Source organism: Lagopus muta, chromosome 31 (genome assembly GCF_023343835.1).
Source record: "Lagopus muta isolate bLagMut1 chromosome 31, bLagMut1 primary, whole genome shotgun sequence".
NCBI lineage: Eukaryota > Metazoa > Chordata > Aves > Galliformes > Phasianidae > Lagopus > Lagopus muta.
The window spans coordinates 431,260-458,986 of record NC_064463.1 but is presented as its reverse complement, the minus strand read 5'-3'; the positions used below and the strand labels follow the sequence as shown (position 1 = coordinate 458,986).

The following is a 27,727-nucleotide window of genomic DNA, read 5'->3' as shown; positions in this document are numbered from 1 at the left end:
TGTAACTACACGGCAATTTTACTAGCTCCAGCCTGCAGAGGCTCATTCTGCACAGCCAAAGGTGCCCTAACGAGGAGGAAAGGCAGCAAAGCCCTCACCCAGCGAGGCCACGCACTGGTACGTCTCCAGCATCACGTCCCGGTACAGCGCTCGCTGCGCAGGGTCCAAGCAGCGCCCACTCCTCCCTGCTGAAATACACGGCCACCTCCGCAAAGCTCACGGGCTCCTGCAAGCAAAGAGGCTCCTTGCTGGGAACAGCCAAGGCCCAGGGAAGCAGCTCACACAGGACACAAACTCCCGTCCCAGACGCTTCTCTGGCCCCAGCACACACACGCTGGCTGAGGCCACCTCCCTCTCCCCCTGCATTCACATCCCTCGCCCCTCGGCCTCTCCTGCCTGCTTCCCCCAGCCCCTACCTGAGATGCATGTGCTGTGGCCATCTGCTGCTCTCCTGCAGCTGAAATGATCACGGCTGGAAGGCAGAGTTGAACTGGAGCCTGCAGGGACAAGAGAAATGGCAGGGGAGCTGTGAGGGAACGCAGCAGTCCCTGTCCCAGCCCAGCCCTCCACAGCCCATCTGCAGGGCACTGCCTGGGGGATGGCACAGCAGGCCTTGCACAGGAACACAAGCAGCAACAGCATTGGTAACGCTCTGCCTACAGCTGATGACAAATCACAAAGCTGACTCAGACTGGGTGGCACAAAGAACTGACACCCGGTTCAACAGCTGAGGGTACATGGACTGTGTGCCTAAAGACAATGCATAGCAAGGAGGCAGTCATCTTACCCCTCAACAGGGAGCAGCCCAAGTGCCCCTTGAGCTCTCCTGCACAGCAAAGGGCTGCACAACAAGATCTCCCCACAATCAGGGATGGCTCTCAAGGCCACATCTGTACAGAGATCCCACTCGGCTTCATGTCAAGCCACTTTGCTGACACAGATCTTCTGTAAGAGACTCATGGTTAGTTTGGAGCTTCCTGAGCTTCTCTAAGGTGTTTTGTTAGTGATTATCTGAAGGTAATTACAGCACCAGAGAATACCCGGGGTTGAAAACAACCAGCTATGTGCAGAGACACCATCCAGCAGACCAGTCTGCTCTGAGCCCCATTCAGCCTGGCCTCGAACACCCTAAAGCATAGGGCATCCACATCCTCTATGGGCAAACTGTTCTTATCACCCTCTGAGTGAAATACTTTTTCCTGATATGTAAAATAATCTCCTCTGTCTCAAATTAAAACCATTCCCCATGTCCCATCACTATCCACGCTGGTAAACAGCCATTCCCCTCCAGTTTATACGTTTCCTTCAAGTCCTGGAAGGCCACAAGGAGGTCTCGCAGGTGCTTTCTGTTCTCCAAGATAAAAAAAGCCCAAGTCCCTCATTGCAGAAAGATTGCTCTCCCACCAGGGGATGCCGCTTCCCATTCAGCTCCGCATGCACACCGCACTCACATCAGGGCACGGTTCTCAGCACCGTGCGCCCTTTGCACGAGGCAGCCAGCCTGGGCTGCACTTTACTGATGTGCTGCTCGGGCGCGTTCTCAACGTGTGCTCCAGTCAGCCCACAGGCCCTCAGCTTTTCAGCCTCTATTACACAGCCCAGTGCCGGGACTGGTGCAGATGCTGGACGTGCTCACGGTCCGCAGCAGAGCGTTAAAGGAATCGGCAGCTGCAGGGACAGCTTGAACAAAAGCCTTGAGAGGGGTTTGCACATCCCCAGGTGAGCCATCAGCCCAGCGCTAAGCGCACAAAAGGTAACGCTGCAAGGGCCGCTAGAGGCAGCTGTTACCTGCTGGGTCCCCGAAGGGGAACTGCGGGCTGCCGGGAAGGGGGAGGAGAGTGGAAATTCCCGCCTTGGATGCTTCACAAAGGAGGCGTCGGGGAGTTGAAAAGTTTCCATCAAACAATCCATGCGTGCAGAACTGCAGAGCAAGGTCATCTCGTGTCTCCTGTGGCCCAGAGAGAAAAATGGTGTCCCAGCTGGGCTGTGTAACAGAGAGCCGATGGGGCAGCAGAGCACGCTCGGCCCCTCTGCTCACTTCCTCGCTGTCCCAGCTCCAACCCCTTCCTGCGCCCCTCAGAGCCCACGCCGGGCTGCAACACGCCTAGGAACCGCTGCTCGCCTCGTTGCAGCCCTTCTGGCCCAGCAAACCCGCTGTGCTGGGCAGGAGCTGGAGCCGGGACCGGGCTCCCGCCTGAGCTACAGCAGTGCCGGTTCCGCCGCGCCCGGTGCCGCTCCCCGCTCGGATCCCGCTAGTGCTGGCAGGGGGCAGGAAGCGTGCGCTCCTCTGCACGAGCCGCGAAGGGCTCCTACCTTGGGTGCGGAGCAGGCTGCTCCCGACTCTGGTGCAGGCAACCGGGCTCCTGGGAGTCGCGGAGAGCAGAGGATGCCGAGTGCCCTCAGCCCGGAGCTGGCCGCAGCACGGCCTCGCTGCTCCTCCTGCCACCGCGGTGCTGCCCGGACGGCTTCCAGCCAGGCTCTGGCCGCTTCGGCACAGCCTCAGGTGCAGGCAGCAATTCCCACAGCGAGCACGCCCCGAGCCGGCTGCCAGGCCTTGGGCAGTTTCACAGCTCGTTCTCATGGCACATCTGCACCCGGGGAGGGATGGAGGCAGGGAGGGAGGATGGAGGCTGCTTTTTTTTTACGCTAATGATGCGTCGCTTTCTGCTGGGTTTCTTTGCTTCCTTTGCTGGGGACATTCGCACATCCTCGTCATCACAGGACCCCACCTTGCTGTCCTGCCATTCCTTTAACAGTGTGCACAACCCTTGGGAGCAGGGTCCCACTTAGGAAGGTATCTGGAGAATTACAAGAACCTCACGGGTGAAACCTTGAAAGGCACCCTGAAAGTGAGGCTATAATGTGCTCAGGAATGTAAGCTTTGAAATAATTTGGAAAAAGCATCTCAACAAAAATGTACTGGGGGCATTTGCAGTTAGCTGCCAGGAAGGGGCCTGCTAGGATCATGGGACAAGTAAATGTCCGAACTTCTTCATTGTCATTACCTTTGTGATTGTTAAGTGTTTCTGTTATAAAATTATTGCTTGTGGAATTCCGCATACAATACAAGAGCTGTTGTTGCTGGGGACATTGGTTATAGCTCTTGCCCAGGGAATTCAGTGTTCCCGTGCCCTGGGGAAGTAGGCAGAGTCCATTACCCAGCAGCAGAGACTTCATAAGCGGCTGCTGTGTGGTGTGAATGCTGACTATTGGATGCCAGGTGTGAGTGGTGTGAATGTGGGAATCGAGTCTAATTGGCTGTTTGTTTAACCCTGTATTTGTTATCAGAGGCTTGACCTGTAGTAGTGTCCAGGGATTACAGTGGAATAGAGGAAAGTGGCGTTTCGGTTGGTGTTGTGGACTGGGCTTTAAAGAGGAATATGCATGTGCTCACACTAACATTCTACCTATAAGGTGTGGACTTTGGGGAACAATAAAGAATCAATGAAATTGAGTATGGGGGAGCAGGGGAAAGGAAGTTCCCAGGCAAATTCCACTTCAGATACTGCTGGGGAGCCTGGGGGCCCCATGAACAAGACAACTTTAATAAAAAATTGTAATCAATGGTGTTTGGAAGGTGATGACCATTTAGCAGTTCATCTTGTTTGTGCCAAGGCAGGAGATGAGACGCTGGAAGTGCCCAGCCTTCATCTGCAGAGACCTGGGAAACTGGATATCCCAGTGTTAGCATGGGAAGCCTTAGCAGGGGAGGAGCTGAGAGCAGGGCTGTAGGACCCAGAGATCTCCTCAGGAGGAGCTGAAGGGGGGGAGCTGGAAAGGCCCAGGAGTGTTCCTTCCACGTTGAACAGAAAAGCAGTGCAATAAGAGGCACTGGATTTGGTAACAGATGCAATAACAGTTAAGGGTGGAGAAGATGAAGGTAAGGAAGGAATTGCAGCCAAGTGTGGAATTGGTAGTAACTGGAGCAACTTATTGGGTGTGAAATACTTCTCTAACTCCAGTAAGTGATGAATTTGTAACCATAGGGGAAGCCACTGGCACAAGTGAGGAGGCATACTTTCTTAAGCCTTTACAACTTAGTACAGGTAAACAGGTAGGGATACACAAATGTTTGTAGGTGCCAAATTCACCAAAGCCTTTCCTAGGGCAAGATTTACTAGAACAAGTGGAAGCCGCAATCTTTTGTTTTCTCCGTCCCTGTCTGCTGAATTTGTTCACATCTCCCAAGGTCTTTTGCTAATCAGATCGAGAATGTCTGTATTTTGTCCTGGTGAATTACAGATGAAAGGAAGCAAAATGCAGGACCTGGATAACCTAATCGAGGGGGATGGAGAGTATTCACAAAGCAGAGGACACAGGGGTGCAGACTTTGGTTCCAGATGGTAAAATACCTATTTAAACATCACTAAAGGAACAGTGGTTAGCCTAAAGCTCCCTGACTGCAGGATATTTACAGCCTTGGCAAGAGATGGAAGAATGGAAATCCCTCAGTGTGGGACTCCCTCCACCAATTGGACCCCATGGGGTGGAGCAGGAAGTAGGCGTAGGTGTGCAAATAAAATCAGAACAAGAGGAAAAAGGACCTAAATTCAGTGTAGAGCTATAGGCAGGCCTTGATGTAAGACCCTTCCTGAGAACTAGAAGGATATTATGTAGGAGGATGCTTAGTGCTTCAATGGAACAGCTCCTTCCCCAGGGATGCTGAGAAGCTCTTGGAAAAGGGTGAAGAGTGGAATAACCCCCTTATAGTCAGGCCCTGTGGGTTCCATAGTTTTATTAGATGGTTTAGAAAAGGGGGGAATTGATGTGGAACATATTTCTGTAGAATTGTTTAGGAATTGTGTACTGGGTAAGGAGCTGTAGAGCAATGAAAGTCACAACAGAGGCTTCAGGGAGGGATGTCAGAGCAGGGGGCTGAGTCACCCCTCCTAGCAGGGGTCTGGGGAAGGGGGAGGTGAGGAATGCATCCCTCTCACACTGCTCCAGGCACTCGTGCTCACTTACTGGTTCCTTGCTGTGCCACTATAGCAAGGAATAGGAGCTGCAAATCAAGATAACTCAGCAATTGGGGTGGAGAATATTATAATAACTTCTTGGAACCAATGAAAAGCCTTGAGTGGGACAGAAGTGAGAACACTTGGCAGAATCTGGTGAACCAACTCCCAAACTAGACTAAGGGGGGCTTCTTTGTTAGCTTGCTTGTTTGTTTGCTTTTGTTTTTCTTTTTTGTTCTCAAGAGCAGAATGTGTTGACCCTCTCTGCCATAGGAATACCGGCCGTTTTATTACAAAATGATCGCGTTCAGGTAAGCTATGATGTGAGCGGAGGAAACACTTTTGGTCATCGGTACAGCTGGGTTATCAGCAGAAAGGAAAGAGATGATGCTGTGAACACAGCAAAGTCCAGAGAAACATCCCCTGCAGAAAGATGCGTAGAGTTTAAACATTGCCAAGTGAAACTAATAATCCACATCTGCCCCACAGAAAATGCAATAGGACAGGAAGCAGCCTTTCCTGACACAAACTCCTGGTTACCCCGAGGGCGGTTCCTTCTGGGTGGCCTTAAAGTCTGTAGATCCACAGCAGCAAACAGCAGAGCTGGCCCTCGTACAGCAGAGAGCTTAACCATACTCATGCCTTGCAGGGAAGACCAAATTGAGAAAGCAGGATAGGAAGTTGTTCGAAATAGCACTCACTTGTTCAGTGAGTGGAAATGTGACATCAGGGCCATGGGCAGCGCTCAGTGAGGAAGTGACCCAGCTGCAGGGAGATGCTGCCCTCGAGAGCAGGGCAGCCGGAGATTGCCTCTTGCTGGGAGCTGCTCACGGGTGAGAGGAGTTAAAGGAACGGCAGGAGAGCAGTGTGGGGATGTGTGACCCGGCTTGGGTTCCAAGGCGCACAGGAAGGGGTTGGAGCTGGTAGAGCGAGGAAGTGAGCACCTCAGCTCAGCAGAGGAAGCAAAACGATGCTTCATTATCATAACAAAACAGCCCTCACCGCTCCTTCCCCGCCCTCCCTGCCTCCCCCGAGTGCAGATGTGCCATGAGAACGAGCTGTGAAACTGCCCAAAGCCCGGCAGCCGGCTCGGGGCGTGCTCGCTGTGGGAATTGCTGCCTGCACCTGAGGCTGTGCCGAAGCGGCCAGAGCCTGGCTGGAAGCCGTCCGGGCAGCACCGCGGTGGCAGGAGGAGCAGCGAGGCCGTGCTGCGGCCAGCTCCGGGCTGAGGGCACTCGGCATCCTCTGCTCTCCGCGACTCCCAGGAGCCCGGTTGCCCGCACCAGAGGCGGGAGCAGCCTGCTCCGCACCCAAGGTAGGAGCCCTTCGCGGCTCGTGCAGAGCAGCTGCAGGCATTTTTCTCTTCATATTGAACCCCATTTCGAAGCAGGGACTGGGGAGGGCTGCAGCACTTCTTGAGGACTAGTAGATGACCTGCAGCTTTGGGAGGTCAAGAAAGAATCGGGTTCTTTTTAAATTAGGGGACAGACTTCTTATCGTCAAGCGGTATTAATGCTAATTAGATTTTCTTCCTTAGTAGTTGTTGTTTGGTTGCTTGTATCCCTTACTCTCGTTGATCTGTGTGCTTTTTTGTACCCATCCCTCACGCTGTGTGGGACTGTCTGCGAGCTGCAGGAAGTTCTTCTTCCCCTTGCGAGCAGCACCACGAGGGGACCGGAGCGGCGGTTCCCAGACGTGTTGCTGCCGGGCTTGGGCTCCGAGGGGCGCAGGAAGGGGTTGGAGCTGGGACAGCGAGGAAGTGAGCAGAGGAGCTCAGCGTGCTCTGCTGCCCCATTGGCTCTCTGTAACACAGCCCAGCTGGGACTGCGCTTCTCCCTGTGGGCCACGGGAGACGCGAGATGACCTCGCTCTGCAGCTCTGCACGCAAGGATTGATGGAAGCTTTCAGCTCCCCGATGCCTCCTTTTGAGTGTCTGAATGCGAAGCCTTCAAGGGGGGTATTTCCACTCCCCTCCCCCTTCCCGGGCAGCCCGCAGTTTCCCTTTGGGGACCCAGCAGGCAACATCTGCCTCTAGCGGCCCTTGCAGCGTTACCTTTTGTGTGCTTAGCGCTGGGCTGATGGCTCATCTGGGAATGTGCAAACTCCTCCCTTGGCTTTCGATCAGGCAAGCTGGTCTGGTGAATGGTGACCCAGCACACAGCAAGGGCTTGAAACTGGATGGTCAATGTGGTCCTTTTCAACCCAGGCTATTCTCTGATGCTGTGATTACCTTCAGATAATCACTCTAACAAAGCACCTTAGAGAAGCTCACAAAGCTCCAAACCAACCATGAGTCTCTTACAGAAGAGCTGTGTCACCAAGGTGTCTTGACATGAAGCTGAGTGGGATCTCTGTACAGGTGTGGCCTTGAGAGCCATCCCTGATTGTGGGGAGATCCTGTCGTGCAGCCCTTTGCTGTGCAGGAGAGCTCAAGGGACACTTGGGCTGCTCCCTGTTGAGGGGTAAGATGACTGCCTCCTTGCTATGCATTGTCTTTAGGCACACAGTCCATGTACCCTCAGCTGTTGAACCGGGTGTCAGTTCTTTGTGCCACCCAGTCTGAGTCAGCTTTGTGATTTGTCATCAGCTGTAGGCAGAGCGTTACCAATGCTGTTGCTGCTTGTGTTCCTGTGCAAGGCCTGCTGTGCCATCCCCCAGGCAGTGCCCTGCAGATGGGCTGTGGAGGGCTGGGCTGGGACAGGGACTGCTGCGTTTCCCTCACAGCTCCCCTGCCATTTCTCTTGTCCCTGCAGGCTCCAGTTCAACTCTGCCTTCCAGACGTGATCATCTCAGCTGCAGGAGAGCAGCAGATGGCCACAGCACATCCATCTCAGGTAGGGGCTGGGGGAAGCAGGCAGGAGAGGCCGAGGGGCGAGGGATGTGAATGCAGGGGAGAGGGAGGTGGCCTCAGCCAGCGTGTGTGTGCTGGGGCCAGAGAAGCATCTGGGACGGGAGTTTGTGTCCTGTGTGAGCTGCTTCCCTGGGCCTTGGCTGTTCCCAGCAAGGAGCCTCTTTGCTTGCAGGAGCCCGTGAGCTTTGCGGAGGTGGCCGTGTATTTCAGCAGGGAGGAGTGGGCACTGCTGGACCCTGCGCAGCGAGCGCTGTACCAGGATGTGATGCTGGAGACGTACCAGTGCGTGGCCTCGCTGGGTGAGGGCTTTGCTGCCTTTCCTCCTCGTTAGGGCACCTTTGGCTGTGCAGAATGAGCCTCTGCAGGCCGAGCCTTGAATGATCACCATGCAGTCACATATTGATAACTACAACAGCAACAAAGGAAATGCTGAGAAGCGTGAATTTCAGGTGGGATTAGAATGCACAGCAGACTCATAAACGCCCCAGAGTCAGTGCTGGCAAACAGGCGTTAATCAGGAGGGAGATAACCAGCCATTCTATTGGTGCTTTACATCGTGCCACCAGCTCCAGCTAACAGATGACTCCCTGCTTACTCCTTTACAATTTAGGATTTTGCATTCAGTTGCCATAGACATTGTGATGCCTTGGTCATCAATATTTGTCAAAAAATAAACAGTCTGTTCTCAAGTTAATTTTGAAAGAAAATATCCCTTTGGAGTTTTCAGAGTTGTAAAAGGACTCTTGGCTCCAAAGGAAGCTTTGGGCCCAGTGTCACTCAGGACCCAACTGTGATTTCTCCCTGGGGAGGGACACAGAGTGGAGCTGTTGAACAGGCACTGTGCCAGAATGATGGAATCTCCCCTGTTTGTCTCATTGAAGCTCCACTTCCAGCTACCAAACCGGTGCTGATCTCCCTGCTTGAAGGAGGGGAAGAGCCCTGGATCCCAGATGTGCGTAGCCCTGAGGCCGTGCCAGGAGACCTCAGCCCAGGTGAGGTGGTGGAGGGAAGGAGGAGGTTGGGTCTGGAAGAGCCATCTCTGTCTGCATTTTATTTTGGGCACTGTGTGCTATTTCTGGATTTCCTGTCATCCAGCAGGAACTGGGATTACAGATGTACTGGAGGACCTGGAGGAAAGTGGTGTGGCCGAAAGGCGGTGGGGTGGTGTCTGTGTGGAAGAAATGAGAAGGGATGTCCAAGGAGGCCTGGAGCAAGGTCAGGGTGAGCACATCGTGAAGCCACTAGGAAAGTGTCTGGGAAAGGCAGGAAGGAGCCCATTGGATTTCCGCATAGGTCAAAGAGAGCCTGAAGAACCTAGGAGCAAGAATGTGAGCCAGCAGAAAAAGCAGAATTCCTGCACTGAGTGTGGAAATAGCTTTGAAAAAGATTCCAGCATCGTTAACCACCAGTGCATACACTCATCAATGACCCCAAACAAGTGCTGTGATTGTGGGAAGAGCTTCAAATGGAGATCCCTCCTCATTGTCCACCAGCGTGTCCATACAGGAGAGAGACCCTACAGGTGCTCTGAGTGTGGGAAGAGCTTCAAGAGCCGTTCCCACCTCATGTACCACCAGAGCTTCCACAGAGGAGAGAGACCCTTTCAGTGTCCTGAGTGTGGGAAAAGCTTCAAAAACAGTTCTGATTTGAAGCGCCACCAGCGCATCCACACCGGAGAGAGACCCTACAATTGCTATGAGTGTGGGAAGACCGTAAAAAGCCGATACCACCTCATGTACCACCAGCTCATCCACACAGGAGAGAGACCCTTTCAGTGTCCTGAGTGTGGGAAAAGCTTCAAAAGCAGTTCTCATTTGAAGTGCCACCGGCGCATCCACACAGGAGAGAGACCATTTCAGTGTCCAGAGTGTGCAAAGAGCTTCACAATCAGTTCTGATTTGAAGCGCCACAGTTGCATCCACACAGGAGAGAGACCTTTTCAGTGTCCTGAGTGTGGGCAAAGCTTCAAAAGCAGTTCTCATTTGAAGTGCCACCGGCGCATCCACACAGGAGAGAGACCCTACAAGTGTCCAGAGTGTGCAAAGAGCTTCAAAATCAATTCTGACTTGAAGCGCCACAGGGGCATCCACACAGGAGAGAGACCTTTTCAGTGTCCAGAGTGTGAAAAGAGCTTTAAACACAGAGCTGGTCTTAACACCCACAAGCACATCCACAGCACACACAGGCTGTAGAAGCATCTCAAGACTCTGGGAACTTTCTAAAGCAGTTCCAGTTGTAGTTGCTGGTAGTTGTTACCTACCAGCACAGCCACACAAGATACACACAAGCCTGCAGTGCCCCGAATGCGCGAAGAACTTCAGCCTTAGTCCCAGCCTGGTCACCAGCTGAGGCTGTGTGGTGATTAACTTTACAAATCCCCTGAGTATAGGAAGTGCACTGCTGTAAATCCTTTTTCTCCTTCTTAGCTTGAGAATTATGCATATTGCTGTCCTTCAGCTGCAGTTGCAGAGTGGGATGTGTCACAGCCACTGGAAACCCTCTGCCAGGTGGCCCGTTTCTGCCAGGGCTGTGTGCAAGGAGAGTCACCTCTTACCTCCCCTGCAGAAACTCCTGTGCTGTGGGGCAGCAGGTGAGGACCCAAATATGTCAGCTGGGCTGATATGTCACCAGGAAGGAAGAAATCCTGTCTGCAGGTTGTGTGGGAAGAGCTTCATCTGGAGCTCAACCCTCATAAGATGTCAAAGAACCAACCCAAGAGGAGAGTCCCAGTGAGTGCCTTGACTGCAGGAAGATGTCTGTCCAGAACTGGGAGCTCATCACACACCAGTGGATCCACTTACAACAGTGCAGCCTGCAAGAAGAGCTTTGGGCACATCTCGAACCTGCTGAGGTGCCAGAGTGTCTGCAAAAATTGGGTGAAGTCCAATCCATGCCTGCACCAGTGAGTTCACGTGGCAGGAAGCCTTAGAAATGCCTCGAGTGTGAGAAGGGCTTTGTGCAGAGTGCAGAGCTCCTCACTCACAGGAGATGGCACTTGTGGAAGAAGTGCTACAAATGTCCCATGTGTGGGCAGAGCTTTTGCCAGGGGATCCACTCAGTGCAGAGACCCTAGAAATGCCTGCACTGCAGGAAGAGCTTCATCCAGAGCTCAATCCTTTTAAACATTGTCCAGTCCATGTGATAAAGTGGCCCTGCAAGTGTCCCTGGTGCAGGAAGTTTCTCTCTGGGCTGGCAACTCCTTTCCCATGGGAAAACCCCCAGCGGAGAGACAACGAGGATGCTGTTAAGCCCAAGGATGAGGGAGACCCCAATTCTTCTCCCCACACAGGATGATTTTGCAAAGGAGATGGCACCACTGGCACCCTCTGCAGAAGGGACTTAACCCAGTGTCATGGTTCTATGTTTTTTGTTTGTTTGTTTGTTTTTATTTTGGGTTTCTGTATTCCACATCAAAACATCATGTAGTGTATGGGGTATTAAAGTGTTAATGCCCAATCCCAGGTACCTATCCCTGTACATTACAGAAGTCACGGGATCTGGCCCTTCTGGGTGGGGGGGGGGCGCTCTCTTGCTGCCTGGCAGTGGGTGCTGGAGGGTGCTTTCCTAGCCGTTCCAAGCTTTTCAGGTTTGCCTCGGTCCCGGGAACTCTCTCTCTCTCATCTTGTCTGATTTATTAATCTCAATTTCAATTAAATTGTATCTATTGTGTTATTTTGTATTCCAATATTATAGTAAAATAAGTTTTCCTCCATAGATTGTTGCTGCTGCTCTTTTCCTCCCTTCCTTCCTTCCCATTTTTGTGGGACTGGGGTGGGGGGGAGGGCAGAGGCCTGTCGCCCCTGTCACAGACATAGATTGATCTGGTCAACTCCGTGACAGATTTTTTGGCGCCCAACGTGGGGCAAACTGCTTTTTAGCTTTTAGAACGAATCTCATTTTCTCTCTGCTCTTAGAGAGCTTCGTTAGGGAGCATTATCAGTAGTTCAAGTTTCTGTGCTGAAAAACCTGACCTTGAAAGATTAGGCGTACTGCCAGTGTTCTGGGATATTTGTAAACTTTGAGCACTACTTAGTCTGGGTAGTGCCTTTTTTTTTTTTTTTCCTTTTTTTCCCCTCCTCTTGTTAGCCTCAGTTCATTAACCCCTTTTTAGCAAGCACCAGTGATGAACCCACTTGTTATTGTGGGGGTGCTGGGTAAAGGATTTAAAGCAATGGTGTTACTCACAACCTACTGGCCAATAATCCATCTCACACTTTACGTGTTTTGGAATTCTATCCGTATATAATTACCTAAGGGCACTGATGGAGACACCTATGTTTTACCTACTTGCAATGTGGTATGATTTGAATTTTGACATTTACATCCCAGAAGGAATGGCTAATTTCACAAACAACTACATCCCAGAAGGAATGGCTAATTTCACAAACAGCTACATCCCAAATGGAATAGCTAATTTCACAAACAACATGATGTTCAGACCAGTCTCTGGGTTTTCTTCTCGGTTTATCAAATGTTTTTCAAATCTTGAATTAATACTCATGTTGGTGAGTGTGTCATCAATACTCATGTTGGTGTGCATGTTGTTAATTTTCCTGAATGTACTCCAACGCATTCGTAATAAGGAGTCTCCTCCAAAACTAGAGAATGATGACTGGCAGGGAATATGGAGAGGTTTAGGAAAGGTCTTAGAAGCATGGGGACCCGCAGTGTCATGGGATTTTACTCTTGAACACCTGTGGGATCCTGAGAAACTAAGCCAGTATTTGAGTCAGGGACTATGCGGCTTACATAAATCTAAGGAGGTACAACTGATTTGGGGTTTGGCTTGTGCTTACCGTGCCCTATATAATACCATTCTGGAGAGAGAGAGTTTCTGAGCTGAGGTTCAAGCCAAAGGGGAAAATCCCCAAGTCAAATCTAATCAATCACAGGAGACACCAGTAACAATACCAGTTGCTCCTGTGGAGGGCAAGAAATGGAAACGAGTGTCTTCGCGTCTTGAACGAAAAAGAGAAGAGGAGGAGGAGGAGGAGGAAGATCCAGGCGAGGGGCCCTCCTCAGAACCACCACCATCGCGAAAGGCAAAAGGGAAAACTAAAAGACGTGCAGAAGAGAGTGATGAAGAGGAAATCTCTATTACTTCTCACCGGCCTCTAAAGATGACTGAAATCCAAGGTTCAAGAAAGGAGTTTACACGGCGCCCGAATGAAAGTCTTGTTTCCTGGTTGGTTTGCTGTTGGGACAGTGGGGCCCATAGCTTGTCTCTGGATGGTAATGAAGCTCGCCAACTAGGTGCCATTGCCAGAGATCCAGCTATTGATAGAGGAATTAGTCGATGTTCGGATGAGGCTGCCTCCCTCTGGGAACAAGTGTTAACAGCCGTGAAGGAAAAGTATCCCTTCAAAAATGGCTTGAAGATTGCAATGAGAAAATGGGATACGGTTAAAAAGGGTATCCAGTATTTGAGGGAAATAGGCGTGGTGGAAATGTTGTATGACCCTGACTTTGTTCCTAACCACCCACACCAAAACCGCGACCCTGAAAAGGTGAGGACGACACCTGAGATATGGCAGAAACTCGTGACAACAGCACCGGACAAATATGCCGCTACACTAATGTTAGTGTGTGACAGATACCAGGAACAACAGAGAACGCCCTTAGTTTATGAATTAATTGTTATGCTTCAAAACTATCAACAGTTGCTATCCCCCATTCATGCTGCTGTATCCGCTATCTCAAAAGTGACGGACCAACTGAATGAAACGCAGCAGCAAATGTCTCAACTGATTAACCATGACACCCAGGAGCTTCAGATGGCCTCTCCTTGCTACCCAAAGCAGTTCTCTCACCATGCCCGCTTTCCTCTTCTGCTCTTCCTGCTAGCAGCTTTTGGATGCCGTTTCCTAAGGAGAAGCGGCGGTGCAGGGATGTTCTGTGTGTCTGTGTGCATGTATTGCTCTCAGTAATTTGTGAGTGCACTGATAAACCTGAGGGAAGGGTCAGGAGAGCAGTAACGTGCCTCTGGAGGTTTTCTGAGAATCATCTCTAGTGGAAAGGGGAGGGGGAGAATAAAGCAGCTGAGTTTTACTGAAGCTTTCTTCATTGTATTTATGTTTTTTGTTCATAAAATAAATGTTAGCATGTGTAATGAGGAGAGGGAAAGGTGCAATCAGGATTTGCTTTTGGTGCCTCCTCCAGAACAGTGATTGCTTCTGGAGAAGGCATTTCTTTCACACAATCCTGTCATCCTTCCTAACCGTGTTGCACATTAGTTCTACTGCTCTTGTGGAATGCTTTGATCAGCTGGTCAGAGCAGCTGTGTGACACCAAGCCTTGTTTGTCTCCAGTAAAGCTACAAAAAGCTGAGCTTGTTCTTCCTGAATGTACCATCCCATGTTTCAGGAGGTGGCAGGAGCAGAAGGCAGTGCAAACCCACACGGTGCACAAGCAGCTCATCCCCACAGAGATATCAGTGTGCTCTGTCGTGTGTGCTTGCCTTGCAAGTGATCCCTTTAGAGCTTGAAGGTTTTTATTTGGACCTTGGGAAGGTGTGTCCGAGATGTCCTGCAGCAGAGGTTTACTAACATTTTATTTTACTCCAGGTTTACTAACACTTTATTCCAGCTTTTCGAACACTTTATTTGGGATTGCCTCACACTTTACTCCATGTTTTCTCATACTTTACTCAGCATTTATCCACACTTCTTTCTATAGTGTGCTTGACTCACACTTTATGACGGTTTACTCCAACTTTTCTTCAACTTTAGTCACACTTTACTCCTGGTCAACTCACACTTTTCTCCGGGTTTTATTGACACCCTACTCTGGGTGTGTACACTCTCTCTTTACTCCGGCTGTTGCTCACACTTTACTCTGAGTTTGCTCACACTTTACTCCTGCTTTACTCACAGTTTTCTCCGGGTTTTATTCACACTTTGTCCCAGGCTTGCACAATCATTAGTCCTGGTTTTCTCTATATCTGCTTAGGGTGAGCTCACACACCTTAGTCTGGATTTTACTCACACATTACTCTGTGTTTACTAACACATTACTTGAAGTTTTCTCACATTTTACTCCAGTTTTTCTCGCACTTTACTCCAGGTTTACTCACTCTTCTTTTTTTGCGTGGGTTTGACTCACATGTTACACTGAGTTTACTCAAGCTTTTCTTCAACTTTACCACTCTTTATTCTGGGTTTACACAAACTTTTCTATGCATTTTACTGACACCTTACTCCAGGTGTACTGACTCTCCTCCGTGTCTTCCCACACCTTGCTCCTGGTGTTTCTCACACTTTACTGTGAGTTTATTCACACTTCAATCTGGGCTTACTCTCACTTTTCTCCGTGTTACACTCACACGTCCCTTTGGTTTCTATGCACGGTTCTAATTTGCTCTCAATTCACATGGAGTTTTCTCTTCCTTGCTCCCCATGGTCAAAGAACCCAAAGTTCCGGTGGCAGCACCAACCTTTCTGCCACTTATTCAAAGCCTAGACCGCTCTGCATCTGTATCTCTGTATCTCTCACCACCCCGGAAGGATAGGAAAATACCACTTGCGAACTCAGTCCTTCAGCCATTCGCCCTAAAATCCTGAAATCCTTTTGGATAGCTCACAGGCTTCCCTGAGCAATTGCATCGGTGCCTACCTGAACTATGAAGAATGGCTAGTAATCAGAGGAGCGAACCAGACCCGAGATTTTTCTGGTGCTGTCCGTGATGTGGACCCCAGGGAGGGAGCACACCTCCCTAGGGTTAGATCAGGTCTGCAAATGGGGCTCTTTGTTCCCCTGAGAAACGCATCGGCCACCACAATTCCCCTCCTGCCCTTCCTGACAGAGGCAGTCTCAAGGCATGGGGCGACCCCCTCACCCTAGGCTCCCTCCCAGGCAGATCCTCCATTGCCTCCCCACTCATCTCCCATTCCATTTCCAGCATCTCAAACCCGCTGCTTAGCTGGACGTTTGGGAGTAGCGTAGGCAGGCAGGGGATGCGCCTGAGACTTCGAGTGGGGACACACTTCCAAGCCTCTTGCTCTGTCAGCTCTGTCTGACTGTGACAGGGCTGGTGGTCCACCACTTTTCTTGCAGTATCTCCCTGGCACCCTTCCCTCTGGCATGCCAGTGACTCACTCCACCAGTCAGTCTCCTGCTCACACTCCCTGATGGCCCTTAGTCTTTTCACCTCCTCCTTCAGCTCCCCCACCAGGCTGAGCAGCTCGTCCACCTGCTCACCCCTCTCACGGCTGGAAGCCCTGTCACCCTCCCCGGCAGCAGCAGGCTCAGGCACCCCATGCAGCGTCAGACCTGAACGGCTGCATTTCTGGCAGGCCCTCTGTCTGGTTCACCACAGTCTTCCTGCAGTAATCCTGCTGTCTTGTGGAGACACTGTTGAAGTCTGTGGTCTCAGAGAGTGCCAAGAGGAAAGCCTGTCCCCTGAGCCAAGAGGGACAGCACTTACACGCCCTGGCATTTGACCCACCTCCCACACCCACAGCTGCAGCACTGTAGAGGCAGCGTGGGCTGTGCTCAAACACAGTCTTACCCTCCCTCTTCTCAGCGGGCAGCAGCAACCTGCTGTGCTCTGTGGCCGGAAGCGAGCCTCCCCCGAGGATACTGAAAGATTATCTCCATGGGTCAAGTGCCGAGGTTAAGAGTGGGCAGTGCCAGCCCCACCCTGATTGTTCAACAGCCTGCCTACAAGCTGACAGCCTACCAGCACAAGAGCTGCACTGTTGCTAGCTAAAAAAAAAAGCCTACCCTGAAAGCAAACTATCTCAGGGTTTACTCACACTTTACTCTGGGATTACTTATGCTTTACGTTGTTTTTTTTCTCACACTTTACAAAAAGGTTTACATATCCTTTACTCTGGGTTTACTCACTCCTTCCTCTGGGATTTACTCATACTTTACACTAGGTTTACTCCTACTTATTCTGGGTTTACTCTCCATTTACTCTGGGTTTACTCGTTCTTTACTTTGGGTATACTCAGACCTCTCACAAGGTCTTATGCACACTTTAGTCCACGTTTACTAATACTGTACACTGGATTTACACACTTTACTTCAGGTTTATTCACACTTTACTTCACGTTTTCTCATGCTTTACTCCAGGTGTACTTACACTGTACTCCAGGTGTAATCACACTTTGTCTGGGTTTTACTCACACTTTACTCCAGTTTACTCTTACTTTTCTCTGTATTTTAGTCACACTGTACTCTGGGTGTATACTCACGCCATAATTAGGATTTTATTCACACATGACTCCAGGTTTTACTCACACTTTACTCCAGGTTTACTGAGACTTCATTTCAAGTTTACCTTCATGTTTTACTCACAGTTTACTTTGTTTATGCAAGAATTACTCGTGCTTTAATCCTGCTTTCCTCCAGGTTTTGCTCACACTGCACAACTGGGTACTCACAGTCTATTCCAAGGTGTACTCACACCTTACTTCAAGATTTATTCACACTTCACTCTGGGTTTGCTCACACTTCTGGTTACCTCACACTTTACTCTGGGTTTACTGAGACAATACTCCTTCTTTACTCTGACTTTTCTCCAAATTTTACTCACACTCTACCCTTGATGTAGTCACACTCTACTCCAGGCTTACTCACCCTTTGCTCTGGGTTTACTCACACTTTACTTTGGGTTTACTTACACTCTACTCCAGGCATGCTCCTATTTTACTTCAGGTTTACTCATTCTTTACTCCAGGTTTACTCATACCTTACTTCGGGTTTTACTCAGACTTGACTCCACTTTTTGCTCACACTTTACTCAGGGTTTATTGACACTTCATTCAGTCTTTTACTCATCCTCTACTCCAGGTTTACTCCAACTTTATTTCAGATTTTACTCACATGTTATTTTGGGTTACCTCGCACTTTACTCTGGGTTTACATTTCTCTGGCTGCTCTCACACTTCACTCCGTGTGTGCCCACTCCTTACTCAGGGTTTTACTTGCAGTTTCTTCTGGGTTTTACTCTCTCTTTACTCAAGTTTTACTCACACATTACCCTGGGTTTACTCTTCCTTTTCTCCTGGTTTTAATCACAGTTTATGCTGGGTTTGCACACACTTTACTCCAGTCTTTTCCAACCTGACCAATTCTATGATACTGTGATTCTATATGGATGTACATAAAAGTCATAATTATTACACATCTCCTTTTCTCCCTCTTAGTAAAGAGCTGTATTTCAACCCAGGCATTGTACTCTGTTTTTTCCCAGTTCTCTCCATCCCACTGGGAAGGGGCAGTGCACAAAGCACTGTGTGGTGCTGTTCCACCTGTTCGTTTAAAGCACCATCATTTGGTGCCTGATGTGGGGCTGCAATGGCTGAGATAACAGCAGATCTTTCAAGAGCAAGTTAGCACAGGGCTTTGTGCTGGTTGGATAACTTTGTCTCCTCAGGCTGCCAGCTATGGAGGAGATTAGGAAGGACACTTTCCAGCAGATCCTTAGCTTCCATTTCACTTGTCCTTCTTTCCCTGGAGCTGGAAAGCTAGTTACCGTAGCTCCTGAGAATTTTGTCTACGCGTGGGATGTTCAGACCAGCATGCTTCCATTACTACATGTTGTCAATGTGTTTCAGGTTATGTTTCAGATTAAACAATTATTCAAGAGTGTCATCAAGAGATCTGCCCCAAGTCAGGAGAGTTCTGCATGGCAGGGGATGAGGGATGGTCTGGGCAGGTGCCTGGAGTGGTGGGCACTCCCAAGCGTTTGGAACTTCATCTCCGAGCAACTGCAGAATCCTGAGAAACTGGTAGGATATTTGGGGAAGGTCTGCTGTCGCCCCGGTAATCCTAAAGAAGCACAAATCAGCGCAGTGTGCCAGGGCCTGGCCCACACCTCTTGAGCTGTGTTCAACACTCTTCAGCGCCCTCAAGGGGAAGAGAGCTGGATCTGCTGACAGTGCTGCAGCCTCTCCAAGTCCTGGGACAGACCCTGCAGCAGCTCCAATTGCTGCTACGGTTCCTGCGGTTGCTCCAAGCTTTGTGTCAGACGCTGCTCTCTCTCCAACCCTCACGATGAGTCCTGTGGTCACCCCTGTTACAGCTCCTATAGCTGTTCCAAGTACTGCGATAAAACAATGAAAAGAATTCTACCGAAGGGAGGAGCACTGTGCCAAGAGGTACAGCTCTCTGGTCACTCCTATTTCCAGGACGAGCCCCGCGGTTGCTCCAACCTCTGCAACAGGACCTGGATTTGCAAATACATATACATAGATATGGTAGCTATGCATATATGTTTGCTACTGCATCTTTATATATATCATAGAACTATAGAATCGTAGAATCATAGAATCATAAACCTAGACCCAGTCTGGTCTGGGTTGAAAAGGACCACAGTGATCATCCACTTTCAACCCCCGTGGTACGTGCAAGGTCACCAAGCACTAGACAAGGCTGCCCAGAGCCACATCCAGCCTGGCCTTGAATGCATCCAGGAAGGGGGCATCCACAACTTCCTTGGGCAAAAGGTGAATATCTCCTATATATATCATATATGCATAAATACATATGTCAAAATTATTATCCTTTTCTTTTTCTCTGTCTTACTAAATAATATCTCAACCCACAGATTCGACTTTGTAGTTTTATTTCAGTTTTCTCCCCTCTTCCACTGGGAAGGGGGACACTGAGCAAACGACCGTGTGGTGCTGAGCCACCTTCCATGTTGAACCACATTACTGCCATGAGTCTGCCATACTGCCATACTGCCATAACAGATCACCTTGGGACTCTGAAACTGCCCCCATGACACAGTGAAGAGCACCAGAAGATCTCGAGATCTTCTCAGGGAGCAGCTCCTGAGGTATATTCCTCACACTAGTTTTGGAAGAGGCCTCCAGTTCTCTGGTCCTGCTCTGAAGAGCCCCTCTTGTTACGGCGGTTCCAGCAAGGAGGCCAGCACAGTGATTCATATTGCCAACTACTGACTGCAGCCCCAGAGTGCTGCTGTAGAGACAACAGCACAGTCGTGAGACATACAAGATCTTCAGGTCTGCACAGATGCAAGGACTTGAGAGCAGTGTGGCAGTGTAATGAGACCAGGAATGAAAAGAGCGCATTGTGCTGCTGTCCATGGCTGCACCTCCCCACATCCAGACAAGGTAGGAAGTGATAAGAGCTAAGAGAAAGTATTTTTAAAAACTTTTTAGGAATCTTTCAACCTATTCAGGGAACCTGGTTTCATGTTTACATAAGCTCCTGGTGTGAGGAAACAGAAAGTAGATGGGAAAGAAGAAGTGGAAAAAATTGCAACTGTTTTTTACAGATTATTGTATCACAGTTACACACTCAAATAAAAAATCAAACATACCTAAAATATTAAGAACCAAATATTAAAATAATATTAAAATATTAAGAATAGTAAATATTAAAATATTAAGAATATTAAGAGCTTGAGGATCTGAGCCATTTCACAAAAGAACTGATGCATAGCATTGCCTTGACAGAGAGTTATAGAAAATGTATTGATAGTGTGCATCAGGGAACAGAGAATCCCAGTGCCCTAGGCAGCTGCTGCCATGCTGGCACAAGCCCTGCGGCCCATCAAGGTCCTGTAGTGCAGGGGCTTCCAGATGGCAATGCGGTGGTCATAGGACATAATGGTGAGAAGAAAAAATTCTGCAGAAAATAAGAATGCTAAAAAGAAGACCTGTGCAGCACATCCTGCATAAGAGATGTCCCTGGTTTCCAAGAGAATATTGGCCATGGCTTTGGGGAGAGCGGTGGAGATGAAGCCCAGGTCGGGGAGGGCGAGGTTGAGGAGGAAGAAGTACATGGGGGTGTGCAGGTGGTGGTCGCAGGCTGCGGCTGTGCTGATGAAGCCGTTGCCCAGGAGGGCGGCCAGGTAGATGCCCAGCAAGAGCCAGAAGTGCAGGAGCTGCAGCTGCCGCGTGTCTGCCAGCGCCAGGAGGAGGAACTTGCTGATGGAGCTGCTGTTGGGCATCTGCTGTTCCTGGGCATGGAGCCCTGTGTAGAGTCCAGAAGATAATGACAAGTCAAGAGCATTCTCAGAGACACTCCTCCCACTACACTATAGAAGTTCATTTCATTCCATAACTCAAGCTTAATTCCATTTCTTCAGCATCTATTAAGAAGTAGAAGCATAAGGAGCTCCTACTTTCTTCTCTTTTTTTAACCATATCTCAGCCACCAGCAAATATTCCTCTTAGTAGCTATTTCCACATCTCATATGTATTTACCCTTTCTGCTTTCTGAGCACTCAACCTCTGTGCACTTCCTGTTAGAGAAAGCTGCCTGTTTGCAGGATAAGTGCATTATTCATGTCTGTAGAAAATGATGGTAATTTCAGCTGGTGTTGTCCTTTGGGAAAGGAGAGGCTGAAAGCACATTAGGAGATTGTTCATACAACAGCAGATGGAGAAAGTTACTATTTGGGGTTCCTCGTATCTCACGTGGGAAGTGGGAAGTTCCTTTCAGATTTCTGCCTCCAACACTTTTCCCTTCCCTAAGAAAAGGAAATGGAAAATCCCTGCCCTGTCTCTCCTCCTGCAAAGTACCCTTGGAAACACCCTGTGGTGCAGTGTAGCTATGATCCCCCTGCCCCAGGCAGCAGCTGTGGCAGCAGAAGGCCCCTGCCCTGCTGGGGGGCTCCTTCCCCCCACACGTCTCCCCACAGCTCCCTTGGCAACTCCCCGGGCAGGCTGAGTGCTGAGCCTGGCAGGTGGCAGAGCCCCTGCCCTGGCAGACAGCCCCCAGGGCACAGCAGGGACCTGCTCTGCAGGACAGCCCTGGACACCTGGCTGCAGCCCCAGCTGCACAGCCTGCAGCTGTCACAGAATCACAGAATCACAGAATGGCCAGGGTTGGAAGGGACCTCAGGGATCATCAATCTCCAACCCCCCTGCCACATGAAGGGCCACCAGCCTTCACATTTAATGCTAAACCAGGCTGCCCAGGGCCCCATCCAACCTGGCCTTGAACACCTCCAAGGACGGGGCATCCACAACCTCTCTGGGCAGCCTTTTCCAGTACATCACCACTCTCTCTGTAAAGAATTTCCCCCTGAAATCCAACCTAAATCTCCCCTCCCTCAACTTAAAATCATTTCCCCTTATCCTGCAGTTATCAACCCTTTCAAAGAGTTGATTCCCCTCCCCTCTGTAGGCTCCCTTTAGGTATTGAAAGGCTGCAATGAGGTCACCCCGCAGCCTTCTCTTCTCCAGGCTGAACAAGCCCAGCTCCCTCAGCCTGTCCTCATAGGGGAGGTGCTCCAGTCCCCTGATCATCTTCATGGCTCTCCTCTGGACCATCTCCAACAACTCCCTGTCTTTTTTGTACTGGGGGCTCCACAGTTGGATGTAGTACTCCAGATGGGGCCTCACAAGAGCAGAATAAAGGGGGACAATCACCTCCCTGTCCCTGCTGGCCTCCCCTCTTTTGATGGAGCTCAGGATACCATTTGCCTTCCGAGCTGCAAGGGCACACTGCTGGCACATGTTCAGTTTTTCACCCATCAAGACCCCCAGGTCCTTCTCTGCAGGGCTGCTCTCAAGCACCGCTCCTTCCAGCCTGTATGGATGTCAACGGTTTATGGGCTGGTCCGGCCCAGTTCCGTGACCAGCAGGGCGGAGGGATCTGCGGATCCGCACCTCTGGGAAAGGGGAAGCAGGGGACCCCAAAATACTTGAAAACAACAGCACTGATCTGAGGTGAAACAAATGATTTTACTAAATATAGTATTAGTAAAATACAATGAGAGAGAGAGAGAGAGAGTCTGTTTGAATTGTATAGACCTCACCACAATGCTGGGGTGAGAAGTGCAGTCCAGTTGAGTGACTGAAGTACAGACGGCGAAGTGCTGATGGCGAAGCGCAGGCAGCGAAGCGCAGATAGCGAAGCGCAGACAGCGAAGAGCAGGCGAAGAAGAAGGATCAGGTGACCTTGCTTGGAGTTATATCCCCTTGCTGACCGCAAAGTCTCCTGGGGAAATGTAGTTCTTCTCTGACGGACGAACATTCGGCAGATATCAAACCCCACCCCCAGTGCATTACATGATGTTATGGTGTGGAATACTGATGACCAAAAATCATAAAACCATGACAATGGATGCCTGGGATTCCTCTGGCCCAAGTGCAAAACTCTGCACTTTGCCATGTTGAACCTCATCAGGTTCACCCAGGCCCACCTTTCCAGCCTCTTGAGGTCCCTCTGAATGGCATCCCTTCCTTCAGCCGTGTCAACCACACCACTCAGCTTGGTGCCGTCAGCAAACTTGCTGAGGGTGCACTCGATTCCATCATCACTGTCATTGATAAAGATGTTAAAGAGCACCAGTCCAAAGACAGAGCCCTGGGGGACGCCACTCGTTACAGGCCTCCACCTGGATGCAGAGCCACTGATGACCACCCTTGGTAGAATCATAGAATCATGACCTAGAATCATGATCATAGTCCTAAAAGATCATCCAGTCCAACCGTTCACCTATTCCCAATATCTCCCACTAAACCATATCCCTCAACACAGCATCCAGCCTTTCCTTGAACACCCCCAGGGTCGGTGACTCCACCACCTCCCTGGGCATCCATTCCAGTGCCTGACCACCCTTTCTGAAAAGTAATACTTCCTCATGTCCAGCCTGAATCTCCCCTGCCGTAGCTTGAAACCATTCCCTCTGGTCCTATCACCAATGACACGAGAGAAGAGGCCGACCCCCAGCTCACTACAACCTCCCTTCAGGAAGTTATAGAGAGCAATGAGGTCTCCCCTGAGCCTCCTCTTCTCCAGGCTGAACATTCCCAGCTCCTTCAGCCTCTCCTCATATGGCCTGTGTTCCAGACCCCTCACCAGCTTTGTTGCCCTTCTTTGAACACATTCCAGGGCCTCAGTGTCTTTCTTGCAGTGAGGGGCCCAAAACTGGACACGGTACTCGAGGTGCAGCCTCACTAGTGCTGAATATAGGGGAACAATCACCTCTCTGCTCCTGCTTGCAACACTGTTTCTGATGCAAGCCAGGATGCCATTGGCCTTCTTGGCCACCTGGGCACACTGTCAGCTCATGTTCAGCTGAGCATCAATCAATACCCCCAGGTCCATTTCCTCTATGCAGTCCTCCAGCCACACCTCCCCAAGCCTGTAGCGTCTCCTGGGGTTGTTGTAGCCGAAGTGCAGGACCCGGCATTTGGCCTTGTTGAAACTCATCCCATTGGCTTCAGCCCAGCTCTCTAGCCTGTCCAGATCCCTCTGTAGGGCCTCGCTACCCCCAGGCAGATCCACACTTCCAGCCAATTTGGTGTCACCTGCCAATTTACTGAGGGTGCACTCGATGCCCTCATCCAGGTCATCAATAAAGATATTGAAGAGGACAGGCCCCAGCACCGACCCCTGGGGAACACCACTCACGACTGGTCACCAGCTGGATTTGACTCCATTCACCACCACTCTCTGTGCCCGGGCCTCCAGCCAGCTGCTTACCCAGCCAAGAGTGCACCCATCCAAGCCTCGGGCTGCCAGCTTCTGCAGGAGAATGCTGTGGGAGACCGTGTCAAAGGCTTTGCTGAAGTCTAGGTAGACCACATCAACAGCCTTTCCTTCGTCCACCAGATGGGTCACTAGATCATAGAAGGAGATCAGGTTGGTCAAGCAGGACCTGCCCTTCATGAACCCATGCTGGCTAGGCCTGATCCCCCGGTCACCCTGCTGTATGGGAACTGCTGAGTCACGGCCTGAACCTCTGATTGATCACCTGAGGTGAGCCATGAGTCAGCCAGAGGAGCACAGGTGAAGGCAATTCACCTGTGCTGCCAGAAGGGATGGAGCCTAGCTCCACCCCTCCTGGACCTATTTAAGAGCTGGCTACCAGAGGGGAAGGATCTCTTCTGGAGATCCTCCTCTTTGATATCTTCTAGTGAGCTCAACCCAAGGGTAAGCTCTTCTACTTATTCTCTTTTGTGATCCTTGTTTGCTTTGCCTCACTCTTTTGATTATATTGCAATTATAACATCTTGGTTATACACTTGGCGAGCCAGGCAGGCTGAATATACTGAAATTAACATGTCTTTCCTGTGGAACTTCTATAAATGGGTCAAGGGGGAGAACAATACTCCCCTAGAGAAAATGATTCCAGGGCAGATCCCAGGATTTGAGGGATCGCCCTATTACGAGTTAGCTGCCATCATTGAAAAATGGGGTCCCTTACGTGTTATGGGCAATCTCTCCCCATATCGCATGGCAGACTATTTTCAAGGACTTGGCAAGGACATTCTCATTACCAAAGAAAGACAATTGGCTGCCTCCATGGTGGCATGGCCACTATTAACCGCTTTAAATCATGCGGACTCAAGAAATAATACTTTAGAAACCAAAAATCAGCTTTTGAAAGATCGCATTGAAAAGTTGGAGCACGAACTTGGCGTTTTAACGGGGAAGAAGCCAATTCTACATCTTCCTGTAAGCCAAATTCGTAATATTTCAATAAATGATGACCAGGCTCCTGAATCAACAGACTTCGTTGACCAGGACAACAAGAAATCCAAATCAGACCTTGAATGTCCAATTCAAACTGATCCATTGGAGGTCCGTCCTGTGATAACCCAAAAAACAAAAAAAGTACAGGACAGACCGGCAGGGGTGCCACCTGATCAATGGCCCCCTGCCCAGACTCATTTACATGTGACAGCTCGGCCATACACGGCGACAGAATTAATGGACTTAGTACAACGATTTCGGCAGAAGCCCAGAGAAAGTGTGCCGGCTTGGTTATTGAGACTGTGGGATTCTGGGGCAGAAAGTGTCGTGGTGAATGGCCCAGAAATATCTAAGTTGGCCACCATGACTGTCCATCCTGCTCTTAGGCAAAGGTTATACGTGGGCAATCAATATCGTGATGAAAACCATTCCATATTAGAATGGTTAATCGCGGCCTGCCGTATGGTATGGCCGAATAAATCAGACATACCGTTACATACAGGTATGTGGTCCTCCATGGAGGACCTTCAGAACTATATCCGTGAACTGGGTGTAAGAGAGGCCATCTATGAAGATACATTTGATGGCCCTGATATGGTTAAATTTTCAGCAGGGATGAGAGATTTAATTCTACAACAAGCTCCCTCCCATCTGTACGGTACCTTAGTTTCAATATTAAATCCCCTTGTAGCATCAGAAGCCGTAGTCCAGCAGGTTGCCCAGTTAGTTGCCGATTTGGGAGAAACAGAACGCCTGCGGACTAGGCGCAATATTCGGTTTTTGGAGGAAGCAGAGGTCCTGCCGGTAAATAAAACCAGAATGCCGGCTACTCGAGCTCCTCGATCGGGACCCATAAGGGTATCCCGAAAACAAATGTTTAATGATTTAATTCGGGCTGGGGTCCAATTTGCTAAGATCGACCGCCAACCCAATCACGTCCTTCTCCAGCTCTGGAGACAACTAAAGGACAATCAAAAATTCCAGAGCTACCCTAAGAAATCCAGGGTAAGAGCTATAGAAAGGGTTCCAACAACAACATGGAACCTAGAAGATTTTATTGTTCCTAACAGGAAAAAGAAGCCACCTCAGGTGTCTCGGGCCACAATGCCTGAGCCATCAGAAGCAAAAGAACTGGCCCTAGCACAATTCATGCAGTGACAAGGGGTGTTAGTCCCCGTAGGGCCTCCAGACGGGACCAGAGGCCCTATGTAGAATTAACGATTTATTGGTCCCGAAAAAATATTCAGAGAGTGATGGCACTAGTAGATACTGGAGCAGAAACATCAATTATCTATGGAGATCCGGAAAAATTTCATGGCGACAGAGTGATGATTGGTGGTTTTGGGGGACAGACTATTCCTGTCACCCAAACATGGTTAAAATTGGGGGTTGGGCGTCTCCCACCCCGGGAGTACAAGGTGTCTATTGCCCCAGTCCAAGAATACATCCTGGGCATAGACATTCTATGGGGTCTGGCTCTCCAAACAACTGTGGGAGAGTTCAGACTTCGACAAAGATGTATCAGTATCCGGGCGGTGCAGGCAATATTAAGAGGCCATGCGAAACATGAGCCTGTTTGCCTGCCGAAACCGCGCCGGATTACTAACGTTAGACAGTATAGACTCCCGGGTGGGCAAGATGAAATATCGAGAACGGTGCAGGAATTAGAAAAAGTGGGCATTATAAGACCTGCACACAGCCCGTATAACTCCCCCATATGGCCGGTGCGAAAGTCGGATGGCACATGGAGGATGACAGTAGATTACAGAGAATTAAATAAGGTCACGCCGCCTATTCATGCGGCCGTACCCAATATTGCTTCCCTAATGGACACATTGAGTAGGGAGATAAAAACCTACCATTGTGTCCTAGATCTAGCAAATGCATTCTTCAGTATCCCAATTGCTGAGGAATCGCAAGATCAGTTTGCGTTTATGTGGGGAGGCAGGCAGTGGACCTTTCAGGTCCTGCCACAGGGGTACGTGCATTCACCAACGTATTGTCACAATTTAGTGGCGCGTGACCTGGCTGACTGGAGAAAACCTGATGATGTTAACCTATATCATTATATTGATGATCTCCTGTTGACATTCGACTCACTGGAGGTAGTAGGACAGGCAGCTGATTCATTAACTGCCTATTTGCAACAAAGGGGATGGGCTATAAATCCCCAAAAGGTGCAAGGTCCAGGCCTGTCCGTAAAATTCCTGGGGGTGGTTTGGTCAGGAAAGACCAAAGTGCTACCCAGTGCTGTTATAGATAAGGTTCAGGCATTCCCAGTCCCTACAACATCAAAGCAGCTGCAAGAGTTTCTAGGTATATTGGGTTATTGGCGTTCCTTTATACCTCACCTAGCGCAGCTGCTAAGGCCACTATACAGACTCACAAAAAAGGGGCAGCTATGGGACTGGGGGAAAACCGAACAGGATGCTTTCCAACAAGCAAAACTGGCAGTTAAACAAGCTCAGGCATTGGGTATATTCGATCCTACCCTCCCAGCCGAGTTGGACGT

The 27,727-nt window shown here is 49.9% G+C and overlaps 5 protein-coding genes and 1 pseudogene across 12 annotated transcripts in view; 3 read left to right on the top strand and 3 right to left on the bottom strand.

Annotated features, from left to right (window-relative positions):
- The window catches only part of LOC125686098 (zinc finger protein 485-like), a 322,586-nt gene extending 320,552 nt beyond the window's left edge, over nucleotides 1-2,034 (bottom strand). The window contains exons 1-2 of the mRNA XM_048929746.1: nucleotides 1,789-2,034; nucleotides 417-497 (exon numbers count right to left, since the gene is read on the bottom strand). Coding sequence (XP_048785703.1) covers nucleotides 417-497; nucleotides 1,789-1,938 — 231 coding nt within the window. The 5' untranslated portion in view covers nucleotides 1,939-2,034. The remainder of the gene's footprint in view (nucleotides 1-416; nucleotides 498-1,788) is intronic.
- LOC125686095 (zinc finger protein 501-like) overlaps nucleotides 1-13,982 on the top strand; it is a 239,099-nt gene extending 225,117 nt beyond the window's left edge. For 2 of the 6 annotated variants that reach the window (XM_048929743.1, XM_048929741.1), the window contains exon 4: nucleotides 8,905-13,981. In XM_048929743.1, the coding sequence (XP_048785700.1) occupies nucleotides 8,905-9,998 (1,094 nt within the window). In that variant the 3' untranslated portion in view covers nucleotides 9,999-13,981. Of the gene's footprint in view, nucleotides 1-8,687; nucleotides 8,799-8,901 lie in introns of all 6 variants that reach the window. The other 4 variants (XM_048929740.1, XM_048929738.1, XM_048929742.1 and 1 more) reach the window with 3 other exon arrangements.
- The window catches only part of LOC125686094 (zinc finger protein 501-like), a 474,399-nt gene that overhangs the window by 215,785 nt on the left and 230,887 nt on the right, over nucleotides 1-27,727 (bottom strand). The window lies entirely within an intron of this gene.
- The window catches only part of LOC125686103 (zinc finger protein 239-like), a 208,912-nt gene that overhangs the window by 5,225 nt on the left and 175,960 nt on the right, over nucleotides 1-27,727 (bottom strand). The window contains exon 2 of the mRNA XM_048929754.1: nucleotides 99-226. Within this exon, the coding sequence (XP_048785711.1) occupies nucleotides 99-132 (34 nt within the window). The 5' untranslated portion in view covers nucleotides 133-226. The remainder of the gene's footprint in view (nucleotides 1-98; nucleotides 227-27,727) is intronic.
- LOC125686096 (zinc finger protein 383-like) overlaps nucleotides 1-27,727 on the top strand; it is a 119,350-nt pseudogene that overhangs the window by 12,694 nt on the left and 78,929 nt on the right.
- The window catches only part of LOC125686097 (zinc finger protein 345-like), a 56,041-nt gene continuing 34,209 nt past the window's right edge, over nucleotides 5,896-27,727 (top strand). The window contains 2 exon segments of the mRNA XM_048929745.1: nucleotides 5,896-6,270; nucleotides 7,709-7,789. Coding sequence (XP_048785702.1) covers nucleotides 6,003-6,270; nucleotides 7,709-7,789 — 349 coding nt within the window. The 5' untranslated portion in view covers nucleotides 5,896-6,002.